This window comes from Prionailurus bengalensis, chromosome A2 (genome assembly GCF_016509475.1).
Source record: "Prionailurus bengalensis isolate Pbe53 chromosome A2, Fcat_Pben_1.1_paternal_pri, whole genome shotgun sequence".
Lineage (NCBI taxonomy): Eukaryota > Metazoa > Chordata > Mammalia > Carnivora > Felidae > Prionailurus > Prionailurus bengalensis.
In genome coordinates this window covers 55,520,716-55,535,701 of record NC_057348.1, presented here as the reverse complement: position 1 = coordinate 55,535,701, position 14,986 = coordinate 55,520,716, and the positions used below count along the sequence as shown (strand labels likewise).

The 14,986-nt window shown below is 41.6% G+C and overlaps 2 protein-coding genes across 4 annotated transcripts in view; one reads left to right on the top strand and one right to left on the bottom strand.

Annotated features, from left to right (window-relative positions):
- Positions 1-4,813, bottom strand: part of XPC (XPC complex subunit, DNA damage recognition and repair factor) — a 29,040-nt gene extending 24,227 nt beyond the window's left edge. For 2 of the 3 annotated variants that reach the window (XM_043588224.1, XM_043588225.1), the window contains exon 1: positions 4,574-4,813. In XM_043588224.1, coding sequence (XP_043444159.1) covers positions 4,574-4,676 — 103 coding nt within the window. In that variant the 5' untranslated portion in view covers positions 4,677-4,813. The remainder of the gene's footprint in view (positions 1-4,573) is intronic. The other variant, XM_043588226.1, reaches the window with a different exon arrangement.
- Positions 4,814-4,878: 65 nt separating this feature from the next.
- Positions 4,879-14,655, top strand: LSM3 (LSM3 homolog, U6 small nuclear RNA and mRNA degradation associated). Its single transcript, XM_043588233.1, has 4 exons — positions 4,879-5,010; positions 7,213-7,323; positions 10,391-10,486; positions 14,348-14,655. Exons 1-4 carry the CDS (start codon positions 4,990-4,992, stop codon positions 14,426-14,428), a joined length of 309 nt encoding a protein of 102 aa, XP_043444168.1. The 5' UTR covers positions 4,879-4,989; the 3' UTR covers positions 14,429-14,655.
- Positions 14,656-14,986: the final 331 nt, after the last annotated feature.

The window sequence follows — 14,986 nt, the reverse complement described above, 5'->3', positions numbered from 1 at the left end:
ATGGTTTGTCTTACTGACTCTATGGATACATACTTATATTCCCCAAGAATATACTTTTGCATGGGGGAAAAACCCTATGATGGTCATAATTTTCATAAATTTCTCTTATAATGGAACATATGTTCTAATGCTAGATAAAATCACTGATCAGTTTCTTTAGAATGTTTTATAAAAGGACTCTATGCATTCTTGTGTTTTGAACATTTTAATGGAAACAATTTCAAAAATATTTAGAATCTGGAGACATTTCTTATTCCATGGCCAAAACCTGCTTGAGGGTTTATGACTTCACAGTTTGAGTAGGGTGTCAGAATTCCTGGATCTTTAACGCTTCTTAGCCCTCTATGAATAGATGTAAAACAAACAGATGTGAAACTCTTTCATTTTCACTAATCTAAAAATGCACGCGAGAGGATACTTCAAAAGCACTGTTTCCTCCTCACCAAACTTTTTTGGTTGCTTAAAAAACACAATTGTGTTTCTGTGCTTTGAAGAGAGAGGTAGAGGAGTTAAAAGGGGGCAAGAAAGGAAACAAACTGTGAATCAAAAAGATGCCCACAGTATCATCATTCATACAGTAATCCCCCCCTTACCCACGGTTTTAGTTTCCCACTCAACCCACTGCTCAACTGCAGTGAGGAACAACCGAACCTCCTGACAAACTCCTGAAGGTCAACAGTGGCCTAAGGCTACTTCACAATGCCTGTTATTTACCTCATCAGTTAGGCATTTTATCACCTCACATAAGAATTAGAAGGCTGGGGCACCTAGGTGGCTCAGTAGGTTAAGTAAGCATCTAACTTTGGCTCAAGTCAAGATCTCAAGGTTTGTGAGATCAAGCCCCACGTCAGGCTCTGGAGCCTGCTTTGGATTCGGATTCTGTGTCTCCCTCTCTCTGCCCTCCCCTGCTCGCACTCTCCCTCTATCAAAAATAAACAAACATTAACTTTTATTACAATATATTGTTTGAACTTCTATTCATTATTAGTGTTGCCAATCTCTTACTGTGCCTAGTTTTATCAATTAAACTTTATCATAGGTATGGAGTCTAGGAAAAAACCAGCATATACAGGGTTCAGTACTGTGTTTCAGGCATCCACTGTTGTGGGGGGAGGGGAGACTTTGAAACATATCCCTGCAGATGTGGGGCGGGGGGGGGGGGGTGGCTACTGTAATACCCCCAAATTTTAAAAATCTGAATGCCCAACCATGACATAATAATTATGTACAGTCACACAATGGAAGGTAATTCAGTCACCTTTTAAGACAAAGAAAAATGACATCTAATAAAATGTTAAGCATGCAAATATGTTTTTACTGTGTGGTTTCCACTACTTAGAAAAACAAACTTGAACAAAATATACCACTATTCAGTGGTGCTTCTTTCTGGATGGTAGAAACATAGGTTATTTTTTTTCTTTATTCTTTATGGTTTTTTGGGGTCCCAGAGAATCCAGAGAGCTATTTTCTAGCACTCTCCAAGATCTAGAGTTACCTAACCTAGAGCCTCCTTGAGGCCAATGTGGTTATTTCAGAAAGGCAGGAATTACCACATGGTCTACTTGACCTTCCATTGAGATTTAATAATACCTGCTTAAAACTGCCAGAGGCATCCCATAGTGCTTAGAATAAAATACAAACTTAGTTTGGTCTCCAAACTAAGAGTCCTGTCCACTTCTCCCACCTCAATTTCTACCACTCGCCCCCCACTCACTGTGCCCAGCCAACTGGCCAAGCTCATTTCATTTCCTCCTAAGTTGTTAAAACTTACAGCTTCCTCTGCCTTCCCTCAGAACTTCCTATGAATGGCTCCTTCAGGACATTCAGTAATTCGTTCAAACTATCAATCACCTCCTCAAAGAGGCCTTCCTTGACTACCAATTCTGACCTAGCTGCTTCTTCCTCACCCCCATGGCAGTTCTATTGCCTGTTCTACTTCTTTTCGTAACTCTTATCGCTGCATGAATTTATTTAAGTTGTTATTGTCTGCCCCCCCACCTCCCCCACAGATTGTAAGCAACACGAGAACAGGGATCGTGACTGTCCTGTTCACTACTATTAATTCCAGGACTGAGAACAGTGCCTGGACATAGCAGGTTCTCAGTAAATATTTATTGAAGGAATTAATGATTCACAGTGACGAAAGCATTAACATAGGGAAGAAACATAAAGAAATTAGACATGCCCTAATAGAAACAAGGAAATAATGTGGAAGACTGTTTTCTTTGTCCCTAAACGTTGAAAGCAGCCAAGTGTCACCTTCTTTGGCATGCAATGAGGTGCTCAGAAACTATACTGTAAAGTCATCAAATCAGTGTGAACTGTAGCCCAATCCACAACCAGACTGTTCTTCGACCCAACCACAGCAAAGATTGTAACTCTTCCTTGAAGAGAACTTACTGCCAAGCTCCTCTAGCTAGCAGGGTCTGACTCATGCCCGGGTGCTTCCTCACCTACACCTAGGCGGAACCGATAGAAGGTAGCCCATCTGATTACCTAACGTGGACCGTGGCAGATGCTTCTAGCTCACTCGCAAACACAACTACCCTGAAAGGTAGTATTGTGTTTCAGAGATGAGGTTCAGAGAGGTAAACTATTTGTCCAAAATAATTTGCACTAGTGCATATAACTACTAAGTTGCACCAACCTGGAGTCCAGATCAAGTATTAAGCTGGAAGAAATGGTACCCAGACAGGTGGCATTTCCATCAGGTTAAAACTTCGAACTCCTGAAGTGCCACATATTCGGAATACATTCCCTCTGACTGCAATAACAACCCCTTTTCACAGCCATCTGCTGAAATGTTACCCATCCTTAAAGTCACAGATCAAATGTATCTCCTTCAGAGAGCATTTCCCAATCTCTCCAAACTTGATTGTTCCTTCAAAAGCCACAAAGCCTGCTACCTTCTTCCAAAATATCATTGTCTTGAATACTTTGTGTAAAGGGCAATTTACCTTTGTGTAAAGGTAAATTACCTGAATGAGTAAATCAATAAAATGGAACTCACAGCATTAACTGTGGGGTAAATTACCTTCTAAGTTTGGAAATGACTTCCATTTGCCTATTTACTAATGAATGTTGAACTTATATAATCATAGTATTGAACCTAGTGTCATAGGAATCCTTGTTGGTTACCTAAACTTCTATTCAGATTATTCTAGGAATGCCAGAAATCCCTTCTACAGCATGCACTATGCAATTATTGAAAACATTTATTGAGCACTTGGCATATGCAGGGAAGAGGGAGAGGACAATACAGGACACAGCAAAAAATAAAACACATTTGCATAAACTTAAATGGTAGTAAGATGGGCTACCCTAAAAGGAAGCAAATAAATTAACAAGATCATTACATTATGCAACAGAGGCTGTGAGGGCCTGTGAAGGAGTACCTGGTAAGGATCACCTTAGATCAGACACTCAAAGCAGTGTAAGTTCAGATGTGAAGGAACAGAAGAAATCAGCCACCCTAGAGCCATGGGAGAACATTGCAGGCAGAAGGAATATCAAAGGCAAAGGCTGAAGGTGAGAAATAACATGGCATATTTGAGGAACAGACAGGAAGCCAATAAGGAGGGTATCTGGCAAAGAGTCCTAAAAGACAACAGAAGTAGCAGCAGCCAAATCATGTAAGGTCTTGCAGGCCATGGTAAGGAATTTGGATTTTAGGCCAAGAGCAATGGGAAGCCACAGGTTTGAGGTAGGAACATGGCACGATCTGATTTTTTTTTTTTTTTTAATCATTTGGGCTGCCAGGTGGAAAACCATTGCAGAGAAGTGGGGAAGTAGGGAGACCAGTAAAGCAACTGTGGTCCTTCAAATGAAAAGTGATGGTGGCTTAGGCAGGGGCTGTAACCACGGAAATAAAGAGAAGTGTAGGGATCTGAGATACAGCTCTGAGGTTGGATTGGTAGAACCTGCTGACGGATTAGATGTGTATGTGTAATGAAAAGGAGAGGCTTGCTTTAACAAGTGGGTGAAGGGATCATTTATTGAATGGGAAAAGGTGGGGAAGAAACAGGCTTAAAGGGGAAAAGCAAGAGTTTTGCTTTGCCCTTAACGAATATAAGAAACCTATTCGACATCCAGGTGGAGAAGTCAGGTTGGATCCGAATCTGGAACTCTGGGGTGAGATTTAACTGAAGATATTATTCTGGGAGTCCGCACATTACAGCACTCTGGTCCATCCGTCTTCTGGGGGCCACAAAACAACTGTAATGCCTTTTGCCTTATTCAGCCCTTTGCATCTGCAGGAGGCTGGACAGCAGCCTGTGGGCAACAGGAAGCAGGAAAGAGGCAACGCCGGAGAGCAGGTTGAGCTCCAGGGGAACCCCCAGGGCGCATCAGTCCTCCCGAGGACTAAAGCACAGCGACGTCGGTGAGGACCCAAGCAGTGGCACAACCGCCCGCCTCCCCGGGCCGCCGTTAACGCCGGCTCCGCTCAAGGCAAACAGGGTATTCTCCGCCCCGTCACCTCCAGAAGTCAGCCCCCCCCCACCCCCGCACCTTGTTTCCTGCCCTCCTTGAGCATGAGCATCTACCCCTAAGCCCGGCTCGGTCTCGCTCTCACCCGCCTCCTTCTCCTCACGCCGGGCCGTGCTCTTGCCCTTGGCCTTCCGGCCGCACGGTTCACGTCCCTGCGGCTCCCTACCGGCCGCACGCTTCCGAGCCATGTTGCCCAGGCAAGCCTGCCGGAGATTGACGCACTAAGCCACGGGAATGGGAGCGCAAGCTCCGCCCCCAGCGGGGCGAGGCATCGCCAGCCCTTTCCTTATAGGCCAAGTCTACGCCGATGAAGCTCCGCCCCAGCCTCAGCCTCAAATGACCAACACAGACTGTACAAAGCAAGACGGCGCAGAGCGAATTTCTCTCTACTTCCGGCTCATTGTATTTTTCGCGTTTCCGGAGACAGCGGCGGGGGGAGGGGGGCGCGCGAGCGGCTCGCGTACTCTCGCGAGAGGCAGGAAAGAGCGCAGGGTTTGAAGCATGGCGGACGACGTGGACCAGGTGAGTGTATTTTGAGGGGCTCACTCCAGAGCGGCTTTTCCACTGCTAGCCCTCACTCTGTTCGGCTTTGCGTCCCAGGGCTACTTTCTCCAAACTCACCGAAAGGTGGCCTTCATGCCGCCCTGTTTCTAAGTTATCACGACTTTTAATCTTCCCTTTGGTAACCGCGCCCTCTCCGAATTTTGTCTCACGCCCTGAGATGGTTTCCCCTTGGAAGCCCGCCTGAAAACTAATTATTCTTCACACTCGTCACTTCCTTTCCCTTGTATCTCATCTTCATCAGTGGTATGGGAATGATTATCCCTGCCTGCCTCACGGAGATGTCGGGATTCTGGTAGAAAAGGTGATAATAAAGCTAAATAGTTACTATTATGAGCGCAACGGTTGTTACTCGTTCAGCAAATGAGTAGTAAACATCAACTTGTATGGTTAGACTCCGCTCTAAGCACCAGGGACACCGGCATTGACAAACGTGAGCCCTGTCCCCACTTGGAGCTTATGTTCTCTGGAAAGGCAGATAAGTAAACAAACTTGCAATATGTAGGAACTGTGATGTGGCATGAAGAAAACAAGCAAGGACCTGGTATATAAAATAATATGATGGTCCTCTAGGCTTTCTCATCTTCTCTCCTTTTCCCGAAAATGCTCTTCCTAAGATATATTTGTGGATCAGGCCACAACCTAGCTTTCTCCTGAAATTTCACCTCATCAACGAGGATTTATCTGGCCGCTTGCATAAAATAGCACTCTTTCCTAGTCTGCTTTATTTTTTTTCGTAGCATGTTATTTGTTCATATTAAGTAGACCCTTCGATGTTCAACGTCTGTCTTTCCCCACTCGAATGTGAGATCCTTAAGAGCAGGGTTTTGTTCACCATTCTGTCCTCCAGGTTCAGAACAGTGCTGGAAACCCTGAACAAATATTTATTGAACAAATGAATTGGTTCATCAGGGAGGCTTCTTTGAAAAGGCAAATGTAAAGCTACAGGATGAAAAGTATGGACAGTGGGTATTGTAGACTATAGCCAAAGGAGCAGTAGGGCTCTGTGGTGTGTCTGTTCTTGTAGTATTACTATATATTTATTCATACCCCTCTCCCCACTAGAATGAACTCCTTGAGGGCAGAGACTGACCGCTCTACCGTAATGTAGTAGTTGGTTAGCTGGTCTTTGACAATCACCTGTTTAATTGGGATTGAGGACCAGTTGAGGTTAGGAATTTTTTTTTTTTTTTCTAGATTCTAGCTTTTTTAAGACTGTAGAGCCTGTAACTTTCAGTCGCATTCTGCCACTGGCCTGATGTACTCACCAAAGAAACTCCTTGAATAATCTTACCAACTTTCCTGCCTACCCATCCCTCGCATTTGGATGACTCCCAAGTCATCCTAGCCCTGATCTCTCTGGGATCTATATTTCCAGCAGTTCTTCAATTGGAAATAACAAGAACCATTTTTAAGTACTTTCAGTTTGCCACTTACTATTGTGAATACACTTAATACGTTAACTTAATACATTAGCTCATCCAGTCCTTGCAAGAATCATGAAGGGAAGATTATGGCTTCCTCAATTTTACAAACAAGGAAGCTGATGCTCAGAGATGGCATGATTTTTTTTTTTTTTAATCCGAATTCACAAGTTTCAGATTCAGGAGTTGAACACACACTGCCTGACTTCAAAGCTAGTGCTTTCAACCAGTATTCAATACTCCCTGCTAAATATATTCATCTTAGTGGCCAGTTGGCACCCTAAACTCAACCTGCCCCAGATTGAATCTCTCCTTGGCATTCTGATTACTGTGTGGTAATCATTAAATGAAATTTTTTCAAATCACTAAGTGAAATTTGAGGTAAGGTTGAAGTCCCAGACAGTGACTTCCTGTACCCTGAAATTGGGTCAGGCGCTTTGGATTTTGAGAGAACAAAGTACATGCTTATTTTGCTGTATAACTCCTTCCTGTGTACGTGTGTTTCAGCCTTCACTTACATAGCACTCACTATGATCCAGGCACTGTTTTAAGCTTTCATAATATGCCCTTTGAGCCTCACAACAACAGTATTAGGTAGGCGCTATCGTCATCCACATTTTACAGAGTCTGAGACTGAGGCATTGAGGTTTAAGTAACTTGCCCACCGTCGTACAGGATAGCAATGACTTGAACACTGCACTCGCTAGTACTGTATTACTAAGCCTGTTTCTTTCATCAGCAACAAACCACCAACACCGTAGAGGAGCCCCTGGATCTCATCAGGCTCAGCCTGGATGAGCGAATTTATGTGAAAATGAGGAATGACAGAGAGCTTCGAGGCAGATTACATGTAAGTAAATTTATTAAATTACCTTGAAATCAGGTTATTTCTCTGTCATGCCCCCCTACCACTACCCCCTTGAAATAGAAACACTGTCTGATGTAGAAGAGTATTTTGAATGTAGATAAGAAGGTGGAAGGTCACCCATATTTCTATAAGTCAAGTACAACTGCATTTAATTCACCTCTTTAATATTTTTTCTAACAGAAATGATGTAATTTTAAAGAACATTTTCATTTCTTTCATTTTTTCTATTTGTAAATAGCATTTATTCTCCATTCTTATTTAAACGTTCTGTCAGTTACTGATGTGTACATAAGTTTGCGTTTTCTTGTGAGAAAAATTAAATAGCGCAGAAATACATAGAGTAAAAGGTGAAATCCCATTTTTTTCTTTTGCTAGCCACTTAGAAATTGGGTCTGTGATCTTTTAGGTGTTTTCTATATATTTACACATAAATACATATACATGTGATCCCACGCATGTATTTGCACTATATACACCACCTGTAAATAAAACTGGGATCTTGCTGTACATATTTTTGAGCAGCTTTCTTTTTCACTTAATCTTTCTTGGAAATTATTCATCATGAATGCATATAAATCTCCATTCAGCTTTATTTTTTTTAGAGAGCGAATGAGCGTGAGCTGGGGAGAGGGGCAAAGGAAAAGAGAATCTTAAGCAGGCTCCATGCTCAGCACAGAGCCTGATCGCCCAACCCTGGGATCATGACCTGAGCTGAAATCAAGAGTTGACGGCTCGGGGCGCCTGGGTGGCGCAGTCGGTTAAGCGTCCGACTTCAGCCAGGTCACGATCTTGCGGTCCGTGAGTTCGAGCCCCGCATCAGGCTCTGGGCTGATGGCTCAGAGCCTGGAGCCTGTTTCCGATTCTGTGTCTCCCTCTCTCTGCCCCTCCCCTGTTCATGCTCTGTCTCTATCCCAAAAATAAATAAACGTTGAAAAAAAAAAAAAAGTTGAAGGCTCAACTGAGCCACCCAGACGCCCCTCCTTTATTCTTTTTAAGGACTGCATAGAATTCTGTGTATTATAAAAGTGGTTTTTAGATTGTTTTCCATTTCTTGCTGCCGTAAATAAGTCTGCAGTATGTATTTTTATGCATATTTCTTTGTGTATATCTGTACGTATTTGTATAGGATTGATCCCTTGAAGTGGTCCTATTTATTCATAAAGAGAGTATACTGAGGGTTTTGTCTTTTCTTGACAACTTGTCACTCTCCTGTATATATTGTTTTTACTACCATCATTCTACCTTAAAGTGATTTAAAACGGCTCATATTTGTTGAGCATTAATTACATTCCAGGTGCTTTTATTGTAAGTGTTTTGTATGTAATGTCTCATTTAACCTTTATAACAGCCCTATCAAGGTAGACGCTAATTAGCCTGGTTATGCAGTTGAAGAAGCTCAGGCCTAGAAAGGTGAAGTTACTTGCTTAAGTTAAAGGAAGGTCCAGAATATGACCCTAGGCAATCTGACTGCAGCCCCATTCTTAAGTACTTTGATTTCACCTTCCATAAGACCTAAAGGTAAAGTGTCCTGTACTTAGAAAGCAGGGACCTAGGAAGACAGTGATCTTGATATACAGCTGGCTTTATGAGAAGAGGAACCCCGGGAAATGGAAGAGTGGCAACTTTACCAAGAAAAAGAGAATTGCGCTTAAACACATGGGCCAGTGGCATGTGGAGACACACCCCGGGACAGATATGTCGCCTTAGCTCTTGGAGGCTTCTTTAGTTCCCTTCTAGACTTCATTGCCTCTATACTAAATGGCCCCCAACATTTTGTTTGTTTTCTGGCCCTCATCTTTAGATTTTTGCTCTTGTTGGTATGCTTTGCTAGAAGTGACTGCTATGTGGCTGATGTGTTACTTTTATTTTGATGTGAGCTGGTAAACCATTTAACGCTTTGTTAGAAGTGAGCATGAGTGAGAGGCACCTGGGCAGCTCAGTCGGTTGAGCATCCAACTCTTGATTTCAGCTCAGGTCATGATCCCAGGGTGGTGGGATTGAGCCCCATGTCAGGCTCTACACTGAGCTTGGAGCCTCCTTAAGATTCTGTCTCTCTCTCTCTCCCTCCTTCTCTCTCCCTCTTTCTCCCTCCCTCCCCCCCCTCCCTCCCTGCCTCAAATAAAAAATAAATTTTTTTATTTAAAAAAACTTTTTTTTAATGTTTATTTATTTTTGAGAGAGACAGAGACAGAATGCGAGTGGGTTAGGGGCAGAGAGAGAGGGAGACACAGAATCTGAAGCAGGCTCCAGGCTCTGAGCTGTCAGCACAGAGCCCAAATGCGGGGCTCGAACTCACAAGCTGTGAGATCATGACCTGAGCCAAAGTCAGACACTCAACGAACTGAGCAACCCAGATGCCCCAAAATAAAAGAAATTTTTAAAAAAGAAGTAAGCATAAGTGGGTTCTGAACAAGGCCCCTGGAGTTTCACCTTTTAGTAAAATACATGAGCTTTAGAGTTTGGATTAAGGCTATCCCTATCAGGATGGCAACATTTATTGATTGAGCCTACAGGTGCCAAACACAGTTTATTTTGGCTAGGTTTTACGTGGGCCGGGTATTTCTCTACTGGTTTCACGTGGTGGTGTTCAGTTTAGCACAGGGAGGTCTTGTCTTGTGCCTTTGGGAGACTGAAGTGCCATCTTCTTCACAGTTAAAGAATCGTATTTCTTTCACTGTATCTCTCTTGTCATGCTGTTACAGAGGGAATTGAAAGAAGTCTACTGAAAAGTGATGAATTTGCTTTTTCTCATAAATATTATAAATGATGTGACTGTCTTGGATGACCAATAGGGTAGACGCTTTAAAAAAATAATAATTTCAAATTATTTTGAGTAAATTCATTTTAGGCCATATAAACAGCTTTGTATTTTTATCAGGTCAGTTAACTTGTCACTGGAAATAATTTGTGAAGAAACAGCTTATTAGCACAGCAGAATTATTTTTTATTTGTGTATAAAAGTGTGTGATATAAGTATTGTGCGTAAGCTCTGTTCATTGGTCCTTTATTTGATGATTAAGTTTCTTGATCGCTCACCTTTCCACTGCAGGCTTATGATCAGCATTTAAATATGATATTGGGAGATGTGGAAGAGACTGTGACTACCATAGAAATTGATGAGGAAACCTATGAGGAGATATATAAAGTAAGTCATGGAATTCTGTTCTTCACTTTTAAAATGTCAAATGTTCTCAACATCCAACAGCGTAACACTTATTTATAAAAAGCCCGTCATGATTTGACACCTACTTGTGGACCCAGTAAAGTATAGCAATCAAAAGCAAAGACTTTAGGGTCAGACGGACCTAATTTATAGTGCTGTTGTGGCCATGTCCCACCTGGGTTATGTTGGGCCAGTGGATTAACTTGGCAGATTTAAGTTCCTCATTGTTAGGCAAGAATACTAGCACTTGCCTCATCCGGGATGCTCATGTGTGTTAGTCTGTAAGAGTAATGCTGGACAGTGTTCCTTGTTTGATGTGAATTTAAGCTATCAATAATTAATAAAAACTAAAACGGAGAAATTTTAAAAACACTAACTCTGTAATAGTGAGCCTATTACATGTTGATTTAAGTAACATCAACTACAGGACAAAATACTTAGAAGCGTCTTTGTTTTACCTTTTTGCAGATTTCTTTAATGCCTGGCTTAATTGAAATCTAGATTCTCACATCTTTTTCTGCATGTAATCTGTTATGATATGTCATAGTTGAAAATCCTTCCTCACAGGTAGTTACAAAAGGGAGGAGTATTTTTTGTGGGTATTCGCGTTTGATGCTACATTAAAACTCAACAAGTGGTAGTTTCTTAAAGGTTAATTGCAGTGTGGAATCTGAGACCACATCATTGAACTTTTCATACTCTTACTATATGCAAATTCATTGGTCTGCCTTGTTCTTTTTTTTTTTTTAATGTTTATTTATTTTTGAGTGAGAGAGACAGTGCAAGTGGGGGAGGGTCAGAGAGAGAGGGAGACACAGAATCCAAAGCAGGCTCCAGGCTCTGAGCTGTCAGCACAGAGCCCGACATGGGGCTTAAACTCACAAACTGTGAGATCATGACCTGAGCCAAAGTTGGATGCTTAACCGACTGAGCCACCCAGGTGCCCCACTACCTTGTCCTTTTAATGGATCTTTTACATTGTGTGATTCTGTGACATCAAGCACTGGTCATTTGGAAAATATTAGTTCGTGGAGCTATGCAGATCTTCTGAATGTTGGCACATTTCATTGTTCAATGTGAAAAAAAAAAAAAAAAAGGAAATTACCTATGTCTTTTAAGTATTTGAAAAGCCAGTCTTTGACCCTTCTAGAGTATAGTGGTTTAAAATATAGACTCAGATTGCAGGACTGGAATTAAATCTTGACTCCCTTGCTTGCCAGCTATTTAATTGTATCAAACTACGCAATCTGTCTGTGACTAAGTCTCCTTGTCTGTAAAATGGGGATGGTAGTAGGACCCACTTTATATAGCTATTTAGGATTCACTGAGAGGTTACATGAAAAGCCTTCAGGTTAGTGACAGGCACATAGTAAGTGTTCATCTGTTAGCCTTTTATGGTTTTTGTATTTCTGCTTTGTCCTGGCTTTCCTTCTGTCTTCAACGACTGCTGACTCCTTTGCAAATTTTCTTTCTCCTTCTGAACATGGGTTTTGAATTTTTTAACCTATGTGTCTCTTTTTCCCCTCAGAGGTGTGATGTCATTTAGTAAGTAGGAGTCTGTAACAGTAATCAGTACAGCACCAAAGCTTGAGCTCTTCACAGATCTGGGCTCACATTTTTGCTGCTAGTGGTTAGTTTCATGACCTTGAGCAAGTTATAGAAACTTCCTAAGCTTTAGGGGACCTCTTTTGTAAGATGACAGTAACTGTGCCTGCCTCCCAGGATTATAACAGGAGGCACTGAACTTGGTATGTGTAAAGCCATGGCATGTGGTGACTGGTAGCTGTCATGATTGTGGATCAGTCTGTGTCTCCAGTTTGTTTCCTTTTCTGAGCTTCACTCTTTCATACCCAGTATTCTAATTGAAACTATTTTCACATTGGATATTATCTTGAACTCAGTACATCTAAAAGTAAATTCCTTTGAAGGTGTTCTTCACCTTCAAAATGAGATCATTCTCAGTTCCCTATCCTCAGTGCATGATTTTCTGTTGTTTAGACCATAAATCTCAGAATTTTCTTGGACTTCTCTCTTTCAGTCACACTGATGAGTAACTAATTCAGTTGATTCTTCACGTTGATTCCAGTGTGTCATTGCTGCATCTTGCTCTCTGTGACAACTGTTACTAATATTTTTGTTCTCTCTGTCAGATCCACATGTGGTCACTTGTGGTATAGATTCCTAGAACCTGAAAAGGAGGAATTAATTACTACTGCCCCTCCCACAGCCATTATAGCGGAACAGGGACAGAATTTTCACCAAAAACAAAAAAAAACAAAAAAAAAAACCTGCCTTCGGAAAAGGGAAGAATGGAAACATACAGCAGAATCCCCTGGGGAGGTGTGAATGTTCCCTGTCCTAGGATTTGAAGTAATGGCTTTTAGGTCAAGTGTGTCCCATGTAATATTTGGGACATACTTAGACCAAAAAAAAAAAAAAAAAAAAAAAATTATCTTCTATTTATCTAGAATTCAAATGTAGTTGAGCACTCTATATTTTTATTTGCTAAATCTGGCGACCCTAAATGGGGGCTTCAGCTTTCACAGCCAAGTACTTGCTTATGCTGGAAGACTGAAAAATAGTCAAAAGCTTTTTTAGCCAGGCTGTTTCTTTGCATGCAATTTCTTTAAAAGCTTAGGACTTTGTGTGCATCTGATCTGTTCATTTCCAATCAATTCTATGGGCCAGTAACCTCAACATTCTTGCCTACACATAGCCTATAGATGCCTTTATTTATTTTAGTTCCTTCCCACTGTTCTTCCCACCCTTAGGCCGTTTGCTAAAGTAAATTTGGGTGGGAAAGCAACACACTTAAACTAATTCTTGCCTCAGGGCTGAGTTTGTTTAACTGAGAAGGTTTGCTGGGCTTCAGTCCGCAAAGCTTTTGTGCCTGTTCATTGTCTATAGTTTGGGATCTAAAAACTGTTGGCTTTTCAAACCCTGTGAGTCCTATTTCTTGTGATCTCTGCTTGAAAACCAGCTAGTTCTTACCTGGGCTCATCTCTTACTGCCTTGCTGAATGTATCAGGTTAATAGCAACTAACATTTGGCTTGTTCCAACCTCTTCCCCTAGAACCTGTAGGTTAGGGAGGCCCTTGGGCTACCTTCCAAGCCTTTGCAGGCAACATTTTTACCTAATGTTTTCTCCAGGCATAAGAGGATTTCAAATATTTGTATTCCATATGTTTCCTTACTGCCTAAGGCTCCACCTATAGGCTAGTGCCCCAAGGTATTCGTTCCACATATGTGAGCACAGTAGTAGGACACAGGAGCAACATGTAACGGCTCAGTACAGCAGCGGAATTTTATTTCTCACCCACATAACAGTCCTGAGTGGAGTTTTAGTTCAGCATGATAGCTTTCTTCCAGGTACTTAATCAAGGGCCCAGGCTTCCTCTGTCTTACGGCTCTGCCATCTCCAGAGTTCATTATCTGAGTCCGGCTAGTCATGGGAGGAAGACCATAGAGGGGCATTCGTGGGAGGCTTATGGGTCAGTCAGTCACTTCTTTTTACTTCCCATTGGTCAAAACCCAGTCTCAGGGCTGCACCAGGTTGTAAGGAAGCGTGAGTAATGTAGTCTAGCTCTGTGCTAGGAAGAGGAGGAACGTGGGTTTTGGTGAATGCTCTAATCTTTGCCCCAATTATTGACATCCTGGAAAAGTAAACAGTTAATAAAGTGGTTCTTTGTGCTACAAAGGTAAGTGAGTGATGAGGTTTTTAAATCAGTTGTGTTATGATGTGTCTGTGTGGCTTTTGTTGTTGTCAATTTCTCAAAAAATAAATAATACTACTACATATTTGTATAAATGTGTTGTGTTTTTTTTTTTTTTTTCCTCTTCCAGTCAACAAAACGGAATATTCCGATGCTCTTTGTCCGGGGAGATGGTGTTGTTCTAGTTGCCCCTCCATTAAGAGTTGGCTGAAACAAAGAATTTATCGTGTTATGGAATATAGGAGACTTTGTATGATTGCCTCTTTAAATGTAGAAGACATTCAAAAGAGAAACCTGCGTTAATTTCGACATTAAGAAATGACCAAGGATTCTTGCACTCCTGAAATGAGTTGATTTGCAGATAACTCAAAAATTCTTAAGCTAAAGAGTATTATTTTTTCCAACCCTTTCAATAAATGTGATCACCAAGATGCAGAACTCTTTTTCAGGAGTTGATTTGCTGTTGTTTTCTCAGACAATTTCTGGGTTTTTTTTCCTTTAAATTGAATTTGATGTTTCCTTTTTTAATTTTTTTAATGCGAACTCTTTAAAGTAAACACATATCTTATGTTGACTTTACTTGTATACACTCATCTGTGCATCTCCTAGGTTTGAGGCACCAGGTGGACCACTGAAAATTAGTTTTGCCAATATGCATACTTCCTTCAAATCCTCTGGGAAGGCAGTTCTTTAAACCAACAGTTGCAGGCCAGGGAGGTAGATAGAATAATGCATGTACAGGATGCCATAAGAGCACAAAAAAGAGTGC

What these genes read in the sequence shown, in the direction of transcription:
- LSM3 (XM_043588233.1), top strand. Translation starts at nt 4,990, where the DNA reads ATGGCGGACGACGTGGACCAG. An exon ending in TGGCGGACGACGTGGACCAG is followed by an intron (nt 5,011 to 7,212) that starts GTGAGTGTATTT and finishes TTCTTTCATCAG; the next exon opens with CAACAAACCACCAACACCGT. An exon ending in AGCTTCGAGGCAGATTACAT is followed by an intron (nt 7,324 to 10,390) that starts GTAAGTAAATTT and finishes TTTCCACTGCAG; the next exon opens with GCTTATGATCAGCATTTAAA.